General features: G+C 61.7%; 1 protein-coding gene across 4 annotated transcripts in view; it reads right to left on the bottom strand.

Moving 5' to 3' along the window:
* The window catches only part of RAPGEF1 (Rap guanine nucleotide exchange factor 1), a 142588-nt gene that overhangs the window by 6640 nt on the left and 118610 nt on the right, over positions 1 to 17338 (bottom strand). For 3 of the 4 annotated variants that reach the window (XM_062207331.1, XM_062207330.1, XM_062207332.1), the window contains 4 exons: positions 10148 to 10236; positions 6185 to 6296; positions 4890 to 4965; positions 1016 to 1100 (listed from right to left, as the gene is read on the bottom strand). In XM_062207331.1, the coding sequence (XP_062063315.1) occupies positions 1016 to 1100; positions 4890 to 4965; positions 6185 to 6296; positions 10148 to 10236 (362 nt within the window). Of the gene's footprint in view, positions 1 to 1015; positions 1101 to 4889; positions 4966 to 6184; positions 6297 to 10147; positions 10237 to 12554; positions 12813 to 17338 lie in introns of all 4 variants that reach the window. The other variant, XM_062207333.1, reaches the window with a different exon arrangement.

Raw genomic sequence — 17338 nt, 5'->3', positions numbered from 1 at the left:
GCTCCCAGCCTTGCCTGGGATCTCAACACTGCAGCGTCCCCATGAACACGCTGAGCTGGCCAGGCAGGCAGGCAGGGCTGAGAACCGTGCACTGGGGCTGCGGTGCAGCCACGTGGCTCGGTTATGGCACCGGCTGTGCCCCACTTTTCCGGAAATGACAGGACAGCACCAGGTGATACAGCAGTTAGGAGCCTACACACAAAAATAAGGACGTTTTTGGTGAATGAGACCCCACGTGTGAACACGCTGCCTGACACGGTCATCGTCCAACACGGCCATGTGATTGCTGTTCCCCAGCCAGGCCGGCAAGCTGCACACAGGGGCTGTCCACCCTGTCCTGACGGCTCAGGGCGCACGGGACAAAGAGGGAGCGCGCTCAGGACCTCCTGCCCAAGTGACAGCCGCTGCCCAGCAGATGGCAGTCACGGGCCATGAGGCTGGGAGGTGGCCCAGGAGCAGTGGGTCATGGGCTCCAAGTGAGCCTAGCAGGACAGGCAGGCCTGGGCGTGCCAAAGAGGCAGCGTAACGGGGTCCTTCCAGGCCCCCGGGGTCTTGCGTGGCCATTACTGCAGGAAGTGACATTTCCCAAGGATGGGCCCAGAAGGCAGATACGGTCCAGGGGACAGGAGGCAATGCCAGCTGTGGGTGAGGCCGTCCTGTCCACTGCTGGGTCAAGCCCTGTCCACCCGCCCACCTTGGTACCCCCCATGCCCAATGCCCTGGGGCGCAGCCTAGCAGCGGCAGCACCAACTGGGCAGCCCAGGCACTCGCTGCCCTCGCTCGGGACCACAGCTGAGCTGGGCGCACTCACTCAGCTCCCTGCAGAGGTACGGCAGGTTCAGCCCTGACAGCGCAGCCCCCCCCCCCCCCCCAGGTCAAAGCCGGGACACAGATGAGGGTGGGCTGAGAACCTTGGGCCCTGGGACCCCCCAGTCCCCACTCAATCCTGCCACTGGCCAGTGTGGCCACCGGCTCCCTGCCTGGGGAGAGGCGGGGCCCGGGTGGGGAAGGATATCGGTACTGCAGCTTCTTGATGAGCTCCTCGGGGCTGATGAAGGTCCTGTAGGTGGTCAGGAAGGCTTCGCAGTACAGCACCAGGTCTGCAGGGAGAGCGGCCGGGAGCCCCTCAGCCGGGAGCAGAGACGCCCCGAGCAAGCCTGGGGAGGCGCGCGGGGGCCGAGGGCCTGGGACTCCACCCAGGAGTGTCCGTATGTCCCACCATCGTCCGCCCTCCGCCCACCTCTCAAAGGAGAGGGTGGAGCAGAACCAGGAAAAGTAGCCGCACTATTCCACGGCAGGCGGCACTGGGCTGGAGGCTGTCTGGTCCCAGCGATTGATTAGTGATGCCTGCCCGGCAAGGGAGAGACTGGCAGCACGCCCTTGGCGTGGGCGTTGTGCTCCTGGGCTAGCACCGGGAGGTTCTTCCCAGCTGCCACAAGCCTCTGGGAGGGAAGGGTTTCAAGGATCGCGGGCAGAGGGAACAGCGCGAACGTGTCAGTGGGACCTGGGAGCTACAGCACGGACAGCAGGTACTTTCAGACGGCAGCGTCAGAGCTTTGGGGAATCTGACGTCTCGAGCCCTAAGGAAACGCGGGAGAAGACTCACGGGCTGGCTCGCCGGGGGAGGATGCAGTGGGCACACCCTGGGGCCAGGGAGGCCCTCGCCCAGCTCCAGCACAGGGCACGGGCTGGCAGTGCCGTCTGCCGCTCTGCCTTCCCTCTGGTGCACATGGGAACTCCTGGCCTCTCTGGAACCCAGCAGCTCCCATTTATTTGCTGCTGTGATTCACCCCCACCGTACCCCCCACTCTGCTGAGCGGACACTGGCTGGGACAGACAGGCTGCTGCGCTCCTAGACCGTGGAGCTGTGCTGTGCGGGAGCTGGGCGAGAGCTGACCCGGCTCCCACTCTGGGCTCCTCACTGTGGCTGAGCTCACAGGCAGAACAGGAACTTGGCTCCCCAGGCCCCTGTTCCCTCACGCATCCCCGAATCTGCAGGTAGAGCAATCTCAGGGAACCCCACCTCACTCGCATCCCAACTGAGGCTCGAAACCTCCCAAGTCCGGTCCGACCTGGGCCTGTGCGGGTCGGGTCCAACGATACCACATGCTTGCTTCTGGACCCACAACCCAGCCAGATGTCAAGTTCAGATTTTTATTTATTCATTTTTTTCCCCTAAAAGGCAAGGAAGTAGGGATGGGACCAGCACCAAACCGTGCCCACTGCTGTCCATGTACCTTTGTGGGTCATCGCTGCCAGGAGCCATGGTAGCCCTCAAAGGACGTGTCCTAGGCTCACTGTGACACACATTTGTCAATGCCCAGAGCAAGCTCACGGGGGCAGGGACCGCTGTCGCCTCACTCGGGAGACAAGCAGTGCTGGCAGGAGGCCGTGTCACCTCTGTAGGCAGCGTGGGAGGGCTCACGCCCAGGCCTGCTGATGGCAGAGGCCCCTCTCCTGTGCTATGATTTGGGCGAGGTGAACGGGGCACCACCCCTCCCAGTGTCCACACGGCTCTTTGCTGGTAGGGTCTCAGCACCTCTGCTTTTTCTTTCTTTTCTGTTTTTAAAGATTTATTTATTTGAAAGGCAGAGTTAGAGACAGATCTCCCCAAATGCCCACAATGTCTGGGGCTGGGCCAGGCCTAAGCCAGCAGCCAAGAGCTTCATCTGGGTCTCCCGCGTGGGTGCAGGGGCCCAAGCACTTGGGCCATCCTCTGCTGCTTTCCCAGCCGCAGTAGCAGGGAGCTGGATCAGAAGTGGAGCAGGGGCCGGCATTGTGGCGCAGCAGATAAAACCACCGCCTGCAGTGCCGGCATTCCATTTGGCCGCTGGTTTGAGTCCCAGCTGCTCCACTTCCCATCCAGCTCTCTGCTATGGCCTGGGAAAGCAGTAGAAGATGGCCCAAGTCCTTTGGCCCCTGCACCTGCGTGGGAGACCTGGAAGAAGAAATTCCTGGCTCCTGGCTTCAGATCAGCGCAGCTCCGTTAGCTGTTGCGGCTAACGGGAGTGAACCAGTGGATGGAAGACCTCTCTCACTCTCTGCTTCTCCTTCTCTAACTCTGACTTTCAAATAAATAAATAAATATTAAAAAAAGAAGTGGAGCAGCTGGGACTCCAACCAGAGCTCACACGCAACGCGAGGTCACAGGCTGCACGACGGGAAGCTCGGGGCTGGATGACAGATCTGGACGGGGTGAGCCCAGCAGTCCCCACAAGCCCCAGCGAAGCGTCTTGTGATAACGAGGGAACCTGCCTGTTTGCCCCCCGGCTGGGCCCTGCTGGGCAGCTGGGTCCCAGACAGGTCTGAGCTCCGGGGCCTCTCGGGGTTGGGGCCACCAAGGAGCTTGCTGGGTAAGCTGGCATGGCTCCGCCTCAGTGCTGCTCCCAGCTACAAACACTGTGGGTTTTGAGGAACTCAAGCCTCGAAGCCTTAAACTCGGGCAGAAGCTCCAGCGGCACACAGCTCCAGTAGGGACCAGAGCGTGTGAGACAACCTGCCTGTGGGTGGCCCCTGGCCCTGGCCCCAGCTGCACCTGCGGGACAGCACAGCTCCCACCAGGGCCAGCTCTGGGTCTCCCGCCCTTCACTTCTGGACAGTGGAGGACAGAGCTCCGGCGTGTCAGGCAAGGTGGAGGGGTTCCGCTGTCCCCCAAGGGGATGATGGCGCTGCCTGCGGCTGAGCATGGACTGGGCACTGCTAACCCCTTCAGCAAGGCCAGTCAGCAGAGGACAGAGTCGCACAGGGCTTCGCTCGATGGCCACCGAGCCAATGAGAGCATGAGGCAGGGGGCTGGGGCTCTAGGCGGCAGGAGACACAGGGCCACAAACACTGCCGGCAAGACAAGCTGTGCTGGGCCTGGGAGGGCCGTGGCCAGGCTCCCCCCCCCCCCTTTTCTACGGCTTCTCCTAACTCAGAGATTCCCGGAAAGCTGGGACAGGCTGGCTGTGGGCCCGGGTGGTTCCAGCTTCCAGACTGGGGTGTTGCAGTCCCTCCACAATTTGACACGGCTGTTACATCCTCTGTCTTGTAACTTTTTTTTTTTTTTTTTTTGACAGGCAGAGTTAAGACAGTGAGAGAGAGAGAGAAAGGTCTTCTTTCCGTTGGTTCACCCCCGAAATGGCCGCCATGGCTGCGACGATCCGAAGCCAGGAGCCAGGTGCTTCTCCTGGTCTCCCATGCGGGTGCAGGGCCCAAGCACTTGGGCCATCCTCCACTGCCCTCCCGGGCCACAGCAGAGAGCTGGACTGGAAGAGGAGCAACCAGGACAGAATCCAGTGCCCCGACTGGGACTAGAACCCGGAGTACCGGCACTGCAGGCGGAGGATTAGCCTAGTGAGCCGTGGCGCCGGCCTTTCTCGTAACTTAAAGATGTAAAAGGAAGGTGCGTGTGGGGAGAGGCAGGCAGACCATGCAGCTGGGAGGCCGCGTCTGACCCTGGCCACTGGCACCTTCCTCCAGGCCACCCCTCACGGCCCTCCTCACCCCCTTCCAGAGCCCGCCTGACAGGGTGTTTTAGGGGTGGGGGTACCCCTGCTGCTCCAGACGTGAGGGGCAGGCAGCAGCCTGGCTTCACGCGGAGGACGCCCAGCCCGGCAGAGTACACTGCGCAAAGCGGGAGACTCCTGCACGGACTCAAACCCAGGCTAAGGGTTTGGAATAACACAGCTCAGAGGTCAGGAAAGGGAGCAGGAGCCCCCAGGGGGTATCGTAGCATTCCTGCCAACGCCATCATCTGCTGAGACTCGCGCCCCTCGCCCTCCACACGGCCCCACACCAAGGGAGGTCACTCCGGCACGCTGGCTGTGGGCACGCCGCCTCTCCCAGGGTGGGCTCCCTGCTCCCACCCCCGGCCCGACACCCGTGCAGAACTGAGCGGGGCTCTGTACCTTTCCTGTCTGTCTCGGTGGCGTGGACCAACAAGATGTCCCCAGATCCTCCACGGACGTCTGGGCCGTCGTCACCCTGCGGTGAGGACAGCAAAGGAGGCCATGAGGCAGCAGTGCGCTTCAGAAACCGAGGTCAGGGAGCACCAGGCAGGCACGGGACCCCGAGTCCCCTTCCCGTGCTCCCCTGAGTGCAGGCTGGAACCAGGATGCCAGGTACGCGCTCTGGCCACACATCAGCAGCCCGGGGCACCTGGGTTAGGGGGTCGGAGTCACCGGCTCAGAGGCGAGGAAGGCAGGGCCACCGCCAAGCACTGCGGTGACCTGCAGGGTCAGGTCCCCGGGGGCAGCAGAAGTCGCTCAGAGTGACGCCACGGCTCCTCTGTGGAGCCCTTCGGGCGAGGAGCGGGGAGTGTGGCAGGCGCTCACTCTGTGTGTGTGGCCAGCCCTGCCTGGCCAGTGAGGGACGGGGTCTTACTTCCACGCCGCAGGCAACAAGTCAGCCACCTGGCCAGGAGCCAGACAGCTGCCCCTGGGTAGGGCGTGGATGCCCAGGGCCAATGCCCTGGGCTCCAACACGCGCTCGCTCTGCTCTCCTCCAGGAGACAGCAGCAAGGCTGCTGCCCGCCTCCTACACACGCCCACGTGCCCGGTGCCGGAGTCCTGACCACAGCCTGCTCCCACTCTGGGTGGGGCAGTTACGCCTACAGCCTGGTTTTTGGCAAGGGTCAAGAACCGACCTGGCTGAACGTCTTCCCCAGCCGTGCTTGCCCCCGGCAGGCCTGGCCCCAGGAGGGCATGGGGACGGCACCTGCCTTCACGACCCAGAGCCAGAAGCTCGGTCACCCGAGTCAGGGGCCAGGCTGGCTCGCCAAGCTGTCTCTGTTTTCAGAACTGCACAGCAGGAGGGGGAAGTGGGGCCCAGGACACAGGGAGCCTCCGCATGCTCCTCAGTGCGTGCCCCTCAGGCTGCAGCTACAGGGGTCTGTTTTATCAACAACACGAAAATGTCTAGCAGTGGTGAGGGCCCCCCGTGCAGACTCCGTGCCAAGTGCCGATGTGCCGATGGTTCTAACAAGCTCTCCAGCCCGGCCCCTGGGAGCGTGGTGGTGCCACGTGACGTGTCCACAGTGATCCCAAGTCACTTTCCATGAACACTGGAGCAGGGGACAGGATGCTTGTGGAATTCCTTCCCTCTGGGAGCCCGCAGCCTGGAGTGCTCCAGCTCATGTGCCCCCAAACCCCCTTGCTCTTGCTTTGGGGGGCGAGACGTAGAACCCCGGCCCAGGAGTCCTCACCTCCTGCTTGAGTGTTAGCCTGGCCATAATTTCGTTGTGGTCGATGAGGGACAGCTCATCTACCTCGTCCTCCGACTGGGCCGCTTCTAGACCGTCTGGTGACTGGGAGGCCCTGCAGAGAGAGGCAGTTTGTGTTGCAAGCGCCAAACGAGCCCCTGGGCGCCAGAGACCCAGAGGCCGAGGCAGTGCTGGCTGTGATGGGCACCAGAACAGCGGCCCGCCCCAGACAAACTGAGGCCTGAGCAGTGGGCGGAGCCAGGACTGCCCACTCTGCTGCTGACCAGCTGCGGCCCACGCCCACCAGGAGCTGGAGGGGCTGGAGCCGAGCTGTTCACTAAGTGCAGGGCCCAGCTGCTCTTCGTCCCGGCCACCGTCTACACACATGCAGTCGGTACTGAAGGAGAGGGGTGCGGCAGACGCAGCACCGGCCTCGGTCCCACCCCGAGTCTCTTCCAGGGACCCTCCGCTTGGCGCCGAGGCAAAGCGGTGGCCAGGCCGACGCCTGTCCTCCGGTCTCAGCAGAGCAGAAGCAGCACTGGGGGGTGGAGGAGGGGCAGAGGGGGCACAAGGGGTATGAGCAAGGACATAGGGGTGGGACAGGCAGGCTGAGGCCTGAAGCGCCGGACGGTTACATCTGTAGGACGGGGAGAAGGGAGAGGACGTCTCCGGCAGGGCACAAGGGGCCAAGGCCAGCTCCGGGCATTCCAGCCGGGTCTGCAGACACCGACGTGCCCCGTTCCCGTCTTACTCTTGTTCTTAGCAGCCATGCTGAGCCAGCCACGTGGACACAAGTCACACTTTTAACCCTAAGTATCTGGGACACAAAAACACGTGCCCCGGAGCCTGGGAGAGTCCGCTGTCTGCAACACTGGCGTCCCATATGGGCATCGGTTCAAGTCCCAGCTGCTCTGCTTCTGATCCAGCTCCCTGCTAATGCACCTGGGAAGGCAGAGGACGACGGCCCAAGTGCTTGGGCCCCTGCACCCACATGGGAGACCCGGATGAAGCTCTGGCTCCTGGCTTCAGCCTGGCCCAGCCCTGGCTGTTGCAGCTACTTTGGGAGTGAACCAGCAGATGAAAGATCTCTGCCTCTTCTTTTCTCTTTGTAACTCTAAGTTTCAAATAAATAAATCAATCTTGGGAAAAAACAAAAAACAAAAAAAACCACTGTGTCAGGGCCAGCGCTGTGGCGTAGCAGGTTAAGCCTCTGCCTGCAGTGCCGGCATCCTATATGGGTGGCAGGTCAACACCTGGCTGTTCCGCTTCTGATCCAGCGCCCTCTACTGGCCTGAGAAAGCAGTGGAAGATCACCCAAGTCCTTGGGCCCCTGTAGCCTCATGAGAGACCCAGAAGAAGCTCCTGGCTCCTGGCCTTGGCCTGGCCCAGCTCCAGCCATTGCTGCCACTTGGGGAGAGAACCAGCAGATGGAAAATCTCTCTCTCCCCCTGCCAAAGTAACCCTGCCTTTAAATAAAAGAAAATCTTTAAAAAAGAAAAAAGCTCCTCACTAAGGGAGTGGGTGGGCCAGGCTGCAGCATGCCTCGTCGCCGTCCAGCCTGGGGTCTGACCTCTGGGGAAGGGGACACAGCCCCGTATCTGACCAGTCCCTGTGCTCACCCTTCTGCTTTGCTTTTATTTGAAAGGCAGAGTTACAAAGAGAGAAGGACAGATCTTCCACCTGCTGGTTTGTTGAGGTGGATTCGTTCTGAGAGGAGGAGCGTGGTGGGGGCAAGAGGCACGGAGTCACCACACAGACCCCGGGAGCTGGGTGAAAGCTGGCCAGAGGCAAGCAGCCCGCAGACTCGTTTATTTCAGTTGGTATAGCAGCTTATATAGCCAAGGCAGCCAATCCAGTCAAGGGGCGGTCTATGCCCTAACCAATCACAGCCTGTTGCCAGGCAGGCTCTGTTGCCAGTGGCCATCTTGGCATGGCCTTCTCATTCCACCACACTGGTTCACTCCCCAAGTGGCCACAATGGCCAGGGCTGAGCCTGGTCAAAGCCAGGAGTCTGGAATTTCTTCCTGGTCTCCCACGTGGGTGGCAGGGGCCCAAGCACTTGAGTCACCTGCTGGGTTCCCAGGCGCATTCGCAGAGAACTGGGTGGCAAGTGGAGCAGCTGAGACTTGAACCAGCACTCACGGGATGCCGGTATCACAGGTGGTAGTGTAACCCACTGCGTCACAATGCCGGCCCCACCTGTCTGCTCGTCACGAGGGTTGGCTGGAGCTCTGAGAACCATCCTGCTGCTGCTAAACCAATAAACCTAGCACCTGGACACCTCAGCCTGGGGAGCAATCAGACTTAGAGCACAGGGCCCCGGAGGTGCGGGTGGGTGGGCACAGGGCCCCGGAGGTGCGGGTGGGGGGGGCACAGGGCCCTGGAGGTGCAGGAGGTGGGGGGGCACAGGGACCCGGAGGTGCAGGAGGTGGGGGGCACAGGGACCCGGAGGTGCAGGAGGTGGGGGGCACAGGGCCCCGGAGGTGCGGGGGCACGGGGCCCCGGAGGTGCAGGAGGTGGGGGGGCACAGGGACCCGGAGGTGCGGGTGGGTGGGCACAGGGGCCTGGAGGTACGGGGGTGGGGGGGCAGAGCCCTGGAAGTGCGGGAGTGGGGGGTAGGGCCCTGGAAGTGCGGGGGTGGGGGGGCAGGGCCCCGGAGGTGCAAGAGGTGGGGGGGCACAGGGCCCCGGAGGTGTGGGGGAGCAGGGCCCTGGAGGTGCGGGTGGGTGGGCACAGGGCCCTGGAGGTGCGGGAGGTGGGGGGGGCAGGGCCCTGGAGGTGCGGGAGGTGGGGGGGGCAGGGCCCTGGAGGTGCGGGGGTTGGGGGGCAGGGCCCTGGAGGTACGGGGGGGGGGGCAGGGCCCTGGAGGGGGTGGGGTGGGCACAGGGACCCGGAAGTGCGGGTGGGTGGGCACAGGGACCAGAAGGTGCGGGAGGTGGGGGGGGGGCAGGGCCCTGGAGGCGCAGGGGTGGGGGCGCACAGGGCCCTGGAGGTGCGGGGGTGGGGGGCAGGGCCCTGGAGGTGCGGGGGTCGGGGGGCAGGGCCCTGGAGGTGTAGGAGGTACGAGGGGGGGCACAGGGCCCTGGATGTGCGGGGAGGGGGCAGACGGCCCTGCAGGTGCAGGAGGCATGGTGGGGCAGGCAGCCCTCCCCAGAGGCCCACCCCCACTCCCTCATGTCTTTTTGTCTACTGCTGCCCCTCACCAGTTCACGTTGACGTCTGACAGTGACAGGCATTAGCTCTGCTAAGGCCACTCAGGACCTCACAAGTGGCAGAACCTTGACCGAAACAGGCAGAGGACATGTGGAACACTCCACAGCGAGGGTGGTGCCAAGACGATGCCCACGTGCGGATCCCACACACTCTGTTTCGCAAGTGCATGCTGGGGAAACACACTGCATGTTGGTAAGCCTGGTCAGGTTGGCTCGTGCTAACCTGGGGAATGCAGGAGGTGAGAGACCAGCCGCCAAACCAAGGCGCACTCGGGACTGACCTCGGCTGCAGGGAATGAGGGTGTGGCCGGGGAGCCTGGCTTGCCTGGCAGGTGCTAGGAGGGACTCCTAGCTTCCGCCGGTGGAATAAGGTTCTGTCACCAGGGGCTTTCATGTGGGAGAGGCACAACGTGTAACTTACCTTCAGGGGGTTCAGCCACACAGCCTATTTAGAAACGTCCACAGGAGGCAGGGCCGGGTCTGTTACACTCCCCGTTGTACCTCAGCTCGAAGGGCTGGGGCCAAGGAGCCTGGCGCTTAGCAGAGAACGGGCAGGACTCGCACAGGTGCCTTGTGGACGGCAGACTCAGGGCCTCTGCGGGGTGGGGTTATGGTGGTTTCTCCTGTTCTCCTGTCGTTTTCCACACTTCCTGCATTTTTACCCTGGGCACGTATCATTCTGGGGACCAGGGAGAGCATCTGCAGGCCCGGCGCGCTGGCCGGCCCCCGAGTGGACACGCCGCTCCCTTCCTACCTCTCGCCGCCGTCTCGGCTCTCCTTGCCAGGCGTGCCTCCGCCCAGCGCGGGATCCCTGGAATGGGCGTCTTTCCCAGCTGGCGACTCCTGCAAAGAGAAGCGAGAGTTGGGCTTGCACAGGGGCCTGTTCTGGGTCAATCCGTCTTCCCGAGTCTCCCACCTGCCAAGTGCCTCTGGAGCGTAGGTTCCTATGGAGCAGTCCAAGATGGGAACCATTAACGATGAACACGGGCATTTATGGAGACACAGCCCTCTGGAGACTAGCACCCTGCCTCGAGAGAGGGAAAGGTGCCACTCACCGGCACATCTGTCAGCGGCCAGCCCCGAGGAAGCCCCCTGCACCACCTCTTTTAGAACATGGACTGTACAGCAGCCCCTCTGCCGGCCAAGGGCTCGGCACACCTCTCCTCTCCGAAGCCCACCATGCCCACTGCAGACACACTGACCCTGCCTGGACACGCCCAGACCACTGGGCTGGCTCTCCAGCGGCAAAACCCTTGACGTCCGAGCTGAAGTCTGCAGGACTGAAGGCTCAGCCCAGGACAGTCCCCAAGGCCCACTGCCCGCTGCGGACAGCCTCCCTCACTTCCTCCCAGCTCTGGGCTCACGCTGCTCATGACAACATGGCTTTCTGACGTCCCTCCCTGGTCTGCCCCCAGCCCACGATGGAGCAATAAGGTGGGAGACTACCTGGGCCGTCACCATGGAGAGCACCCCACGGCAAAGAGAAAGCCAACACTGCAAGTGGTCACCGGTAGAGGGAGAGTGCCAAGGAAAGCCAGGAGGACGGATCCACCATGCGCAGGCCTAATGAGACGATGCCGGGGCACAAGCCACTGCAGGGCACAGGCAAGCTGGGGACGCCAGCTCAGCTCCCACGCACAGGGTCCAACTCCATTTCCTTTGTTCTGTGACTTGTGGGACTTGCGTGGAGGTGTCAAGCCCCACGGGGGGCCATGGCAGGACCATCCTAATGGGGGCGGCCGTGCTCTCTATGGGTTGAGCCTGGCTTTGAGGTGACCACTGGGGAGGACTCAAGTCTTCGGGAAACTCGGCCACTCAGGCTCATGGGGGAGTTATTTCTGAAACTCTTGAGCTTCTTGCATTTTGTTGGAAAGCTGACTGCTGTACTCAGTGCCTTGTGTGGGACAGCCACACCAGGGGGCTGTGCACCTGCCGGCAAGGCTCAGCGCCACACTCACCGCCTCCTTAGAAGTGGCTATGTGAGGGGAGGGAGCATGCCGGGAGAAGGTGGGAAGGGGCTGAAGGGGCCGTGTAGGGAGAAGCGTCGCCCACCCAAGGAAGAAGAAGCTCACGCTAGAAGACGGGGTAGAAAGAAATCCTACGGTGAGACACTGGGCACGCGGCCAAGGCCCACGCAGGGCTGCTCCTGGCGAGTCCTAGAAAACCTGTCGGGTCGGATTCTGGGCGCACTGAAGCGGGAGCAAGGGGGCCTGGCCTGCTGGTGGCCAGGACGGGGGTCTCAGCCAGACAGAAGCAGGTGCAAGGGAAGTGGCCTCGGGACAGCAGGGGCCCAACCCCTGCCAGGCCAGGCCACATGCACGAGGCTGCCCCGAGGTTACTTACTCCTCGAGAGGGAGCCAGCTCCTCGCTGCTCTGGCCAGAGGAAGAGAGACTGACATATTCACCCTCACCAGCTTCCTCCCTGGCGTTTTCACTCTGAAGGAGACAGGATGAGAGCAGAGACACATGGGCCGGGCCCTCCTGCCAGCACTCACGGCTCGGACGGCAGCCAGCAGCGCTGGCCCTGACCGTGACGCCCCCTTCTGCAGGAGAGCGAAGACAGGGGCACTGCACTTGGAAGGGACTCCCCAGGCCCAGAGGCCAAAGCTGGGTGCCACCTCCTGCCTCTAGAGCGGGGCCCAGGTTTCCCGTGAATCTTCCCCAGGGTTTCCAGAGCATCGTGGAGCCTGTCCTGGAAAGGGAGCCCCAGCAGGGTGGTGGGGGCGACAAGGGGGCCAAGCAGCCGCACACGCGGACGGCTCGGCTGCGGCGGGGCAGCGCTCCCCAGCCGCCTGCGTCCTCCAGCCTGTCTCGGAGGACAGGAAGCCAGGCCTCTGCCCTGGACATCACAAGCAGCCCAACAGGCCACGGCCTGGACTGTGTCACTTCCTCGCTTCCAGAAGGCTTTTGTGTTTTTCCCTACAGACCACCGGCTGGCTGGCAGGGTTTTCTGTCTCCTGCTTTGGGTAGCTGTTTCCAGGCAGTCCCTGGTTCTGGCTGGCTGGAACTCTGCATTCAAGGCTCGGGCTCCTGTCTGGGGGCCTTGTCCTCAGTGTCAGCCCAGTCATGCTGCCCGGGCACGACGGGCAGGCAGGGCCCTCCGTGCGCAGGACACCGCGTTCTAGAACCGTGTAGACGCGCAGGTGCATGTGAGTTCTCACCGAGTCAGTGAAAGAGGTTTCAGGAGGAAGGCAGACAGTGTTCCCATGGAAGCTGCTCTCCTGGGAAGATGAGAGAGGGCCGTCCACGGTGCTGGGAGGCGGACTGGCCACGGGTGGCACCGCTAAGTCCGAGCTCTGAGACTGGTGGACAGGTGGGAAATGTGGAGAGGAAGAGGAGGTAGGCGGAAGGAAAGGCTGAACGGAAGCTTGGTGGTGAGGCACGAAGTCCTGGGAGTAGGACCTAAACACAGATTTGTACTGCAGAATCCAAGTGGCGCACACACACACACGCACACGCACGAGAATACGGGAAGAGAACAGACAAGAGAAAAAGCGATTAGGTTAACGGTGCTTCAGCAGTGACAGGCTGTTCACGGTGAGTCTAACTCGGGATAGGACAACCCCCCACCATGGCTGGCTGACCTCCACAGTCTCCCCACCTGGTGCTGCTTCCTGGACAGGGGACTCCAGGGAGAATGGCCCTGGGTGCCCCTGGAGGTCAGCAGATCCCGTGCAGGGCACAGGCGCCCACGGCAGGAGCAGCCCCCACACAGCCCAGCCTCTGCCCTTTCAGGGGCCTTACGGCTGGACTCAACACTGTGGTCACATTTATCCATTTTCAATCTTTTGGATGAATCTCTTGGGCTTTGTCATTTAAGAATCAACCACCACAATCTTTGTAAATGCTGTATCTGCTGCAAATCCTTTTAGAAGAGAAGCCACAAGCTAGCTGAAATTGTGGAGAGACTATCCTGTCCTTTCCCCCTTAGCTTCTCGCAGAAATGCAGTGTTCTGGCAACACAGCGCTCTCCGGGATTCTCAGCAGAGAGGGAAGCCTGACACAGGCTCAGAAGTGACCGCCAATGCCCACTGAGCAATCCTAGGCCAGGGCTCTGGCCTCCCGGCTGCCTGCCTGCTGCTAAGGTCACGGGGAACGGGGCGGGGCTGTGCCACCTGTGCAGGGCTCCAGATGGCAACCTCAGAACCACTCCCTCTCGCTCTCTGCACCTGCTGTGGGCAAGACTTTCAGAACCCACGCATACAGGAAAGAGAGAAAAAAAAGTTTCAAACTAACTCATATCCTTAAGCAGCTTTGCAAAGCAACCCTTTAACCTGGACAAAGAGCTACCAGGACCCAGGAACAAAGCAATCCCCCTCCACTGTGCCACAGCCCTGGCCCTTCCCGGCTGTCCCCATCACAGCCGGGGGCTTGCCCTGGGACTAGGTTTACAGCAGACCCCCAACGCCTGCCCCGGGCACCACTTTTTACATGCCTCATTTCCCCGCCTGAGCCACACCCTCAAGGCCGACCTTCCGCCACAGCTGTCATCAGTGGAAGTGGCATCCACGGAGCGCCAGCTCGGCCCAAGTTCCGTCCACGCCCTCCTGTCTGGAGGAGCAGGGCTGCAGCCCGGGCTCCCAGGCTCCCAGCAGCTGGCAAGGACAGTCCTGGGACCTCCCTCTGCGGTGGGCGATCTGTGGTGCGGGGGCTGCTCTGATGGAACCCCCATGAACTCTTAGGCAGTGGCTTCAGTCCCTGACTCTAGAGCTGTCCAATGCCCATTCCCAGGGCTCGGCGCTGCCACGAGATCTGCTGACACCTCCTGCCTGTTTGTTGCCACTTGGTTTGGGTAAGCCCACTGGCACAAAGCCCACCCTGCGATGGCTGAACACCTGCTCCCCACGCACACAACGGCTTCTGAGCGGGTGGGCTTGGATTTGGCGAGCTCAGGACTCTCAGACCCCCGGGCTTCCCTTGGAGGACGGCTGGGGATGGTGCCTCTTTCCACCTGTGGGACTGTGGGTAAGTGATGTAAGTTCGTCAGCCCTAGCCAGTCTTCAAAGTGGGGGTGAAAACAGGGTTTCTGAGGTTGTCCAATGAGACAATGCTGAGAGCCCGCGGTGTGACAAGCTCCCCTCCGTGTCCTCTGCTGCCCTGACATGCAAGCCGGGGGCCCAATACCCCCAGCAACTGGCTCCACGGTGTCTAATTAAAGTCCCTAAACCGCTGCCTGGCCTGCAGTGGGAAGGAGGCTGGGGCAGTCGCCCAGAAGAGTTGGACAAAGGGGCCTGCCTTCCGCAGCACGGCACAGGCCCACACTCCGGTCTCCCGGCTATGCGGTCCCTGGGACAGCAGCCAAGCACCTTGAAGGGGCGGGGAAACCAAGGAAACTGGCTCCAGTCACCCTGAGGCGCATTCTGTGCCTTGAGGACTGCGTCAGAACTCAGGACCACCCCACTGCCCACAAGTCCGGGTCTCTATCTGCTCCCCCAGGAGAGCCTTGCAGGCCATCTGCCGTCACACTTGGCACGCAGCAGTGCGGCCTGGGGTTTATTTTAGGATCTGGCTGTGCCCGGCGCTGCTCGCTGTGCGGCAGGAATTTTTATTTATAGTCAGAGTGGGACTGCTTGGGCGAGGAGTTTAGGACATCAGGGCGGCCTGCCTGAGCCCCTACGTTTCTGCAGAGTACCTGGGGTGCCCGAGCAAGTGAGCAGTCAGGGGCGAGGGTGCCCGGCCCCCAGTGCCAGCCAAGTCACAGACTCGACCCGAAGGCCAGCAGGCCCAGGGTGTGGACGGCCCGTCTCATTGAATCCTGTGGAATGCTGCCACGATCCTCAGGATGGAGAAGCGACTCAGGCCACAAGTTCACCTCTAACCACACACCGCTCGCCACACCCGGTGTGGGGGTGGCCTCGGTCCTACAAAGCTCACGTCTCCTCTGGGCACGAGACAGGACCTACCCACGGGACCCTCCAGGTCTGCAGGACACAGCCCCATCACCCCTGCTCAGGGAGCCCCGGAGATGAGCCTCTCGTGAGCCAGGCATGTGGAGAATTCCAGGACACAGCAGGAAAGAGGTGGAATCAGCAGTCAGTTCCTTTGAAAACACTGGCGTACCAGCGGCCAGGAGGAGGCTGGTACCCCTGTGTGTTAGTTGTGGGCAACTCGCTAGAGGGCAAAGCCACCCAGCGCTGGCCGGGTACCTGAATTCAGCGATGCTTCCTCTCATCACAGCCAGGGACAGGCCCTGCGCTGCCTTGGCAAGGAGGCGGGAAGCAGGTCTCTAACTGAGAACCCCGGACCCTCGGCCTCAAGCTGCTCCCATGAGTTCCTCTGATGACCAGGGTGACCGGGCCTGTGCGTCACAACTGAGGACGAGAGCCACAAGGACAGAGAAATGTGATCACGCAACTGGACGGACTCCCTGTGGTGCTGGAGGGTTTGGGAAGGAGAGGCGCTGGCCAGAGGGAGGGGCCTTCCACACCATCCTGGCCCAGGCGAGGCTCCTCAGCAACATGGACCGGGTACTGGACAGCTGGCTCCCGGGTTCCAATCTTACTTGAGAGCAAACTCACTGAAAGCAGCCGCTCTTTGAGGGTGGCTGGTGTGGGGTGTCACAGGGGACCTGGCTCAGTGCCAGTCGTGGGGGACAGGGACATGCCCATGTCTGAAGCCCTCTGCCTTCAACAGGGGACTGTGGCGTCACAACACAAGGCCCAGCTTACTTATTTTGGACAGAAGTGAAGCTCTTGGGCGCTGCCCAGCTGTCTGGGGAGAAGAAGTCTCCTGGGGGAAGCTCAGCTTATTTGGTTCTGACGGACAGGGCCGTGACTACTCCCGGGACACAGGGAAGGGTCCTGGCCAGCACACCTCCTTTCTGCTCCAATGAGGGGGACTTGGGGCCTTCCCGGCCCCAGTGAGCTCTGTTTACAGAAGCCAGAGATGGGGCCACCTCCTGCCTTCTTTGGCGCCCTGTGCTCAATCGGGACTGGATCTTGCATAACATCAACCTTGAGTTTCCCGAGCCCTGGAGGGAATTCTGACGCCAGCGCCACATTCGTCACAGGTGGCTTCTGTCCGCTCCTGGCAAGGACTGGCGTTTCTGTGGGGACCTGGCGTCACTGACAAGACAGCATTAATCTTATCAAAGTAGGGCAACTTCATCATCAGGTCACCTCCCCTTTCCGGGATAACCTACTCCCTGGAGTTTATCTTTAAAAATCAACTGAAAAATCCTGAGAACAAAGGCTGCGAAAGAACAAAAAATGATTTACTTGGGAGAATTTTAGGTCATTAAGAATGGGGGGCGGGGGCGGCACTATGGCGCAGCGGGTAAAACTGCTCACTCGCTGCCTGTAGTGCTGGCATCCCATATGGGTGCTGGTTCGAGTCCCAGCTGCTCCACTCCCAATCCAGCTCTCTGCTATGGCTTTGGGAAGCGGTGTGAGATGACCCAAGCCCATGGGCCCCTGTACCCACGTGGGAGTCCCAGAAGAAGCTCTAGGCTCCTGGCTTCAGATTGGCCCAGCTTCGGCTGGGGAGTGAACCAGTAGATGGAAGATCCCTCTCTCTGTCTCTGTGACTCTCTGTCTTTCAAATAAATAAATCTTTAAAAAAAAAGATGGATGGGGGGTAAGAAATTAAGTTCCTTCTTATGGGAGGTACTTCAGTAACCTAAAACAAGAACTTATCTGAAAATACTACATTTTGGCCAACGGCTTCATGGCTAATTAGAATCGCAGGAGCCCCAATACACTGTAGGATGCACTGTACAGTGAGCACTGCCGTGAACGGAGCGGCGTCACAGACTGACACATGGTTCCTGTCCCGTCCCAGCCCGGACTGCACTGCTCTCGGGTAGCGTGGACCTGAAGGGCACGGCCCCGGCGAGAGCTGGCAGCTTGGCGTGTCAGAACAGGAAGGGCAAACGCCGGCGCTCACCGTCCAGCCTCTGCACTCCCGTTTTCACCTCGTTGCCTTGGCATCGAGCAATTCACAAACG

Source organism: Lepus europaeus, chromosome 12, assembly GCF_033115175.1.
Source record: "Lepus europaeus isolate LE1 chromosome 12, mLepTim1.pri, whole genome shotgun sequence".
Lineage (NCBI taxonomy): Eukaryota > Metazoa > Chordata > Mammalia > Lagomorpha > Leporidae > Lepus > Lepus europaeus.
Note: the sequence above shows the minus strand (reverse complement) of the source record. Positions and strands in the feature narration are given on the sequence as shown.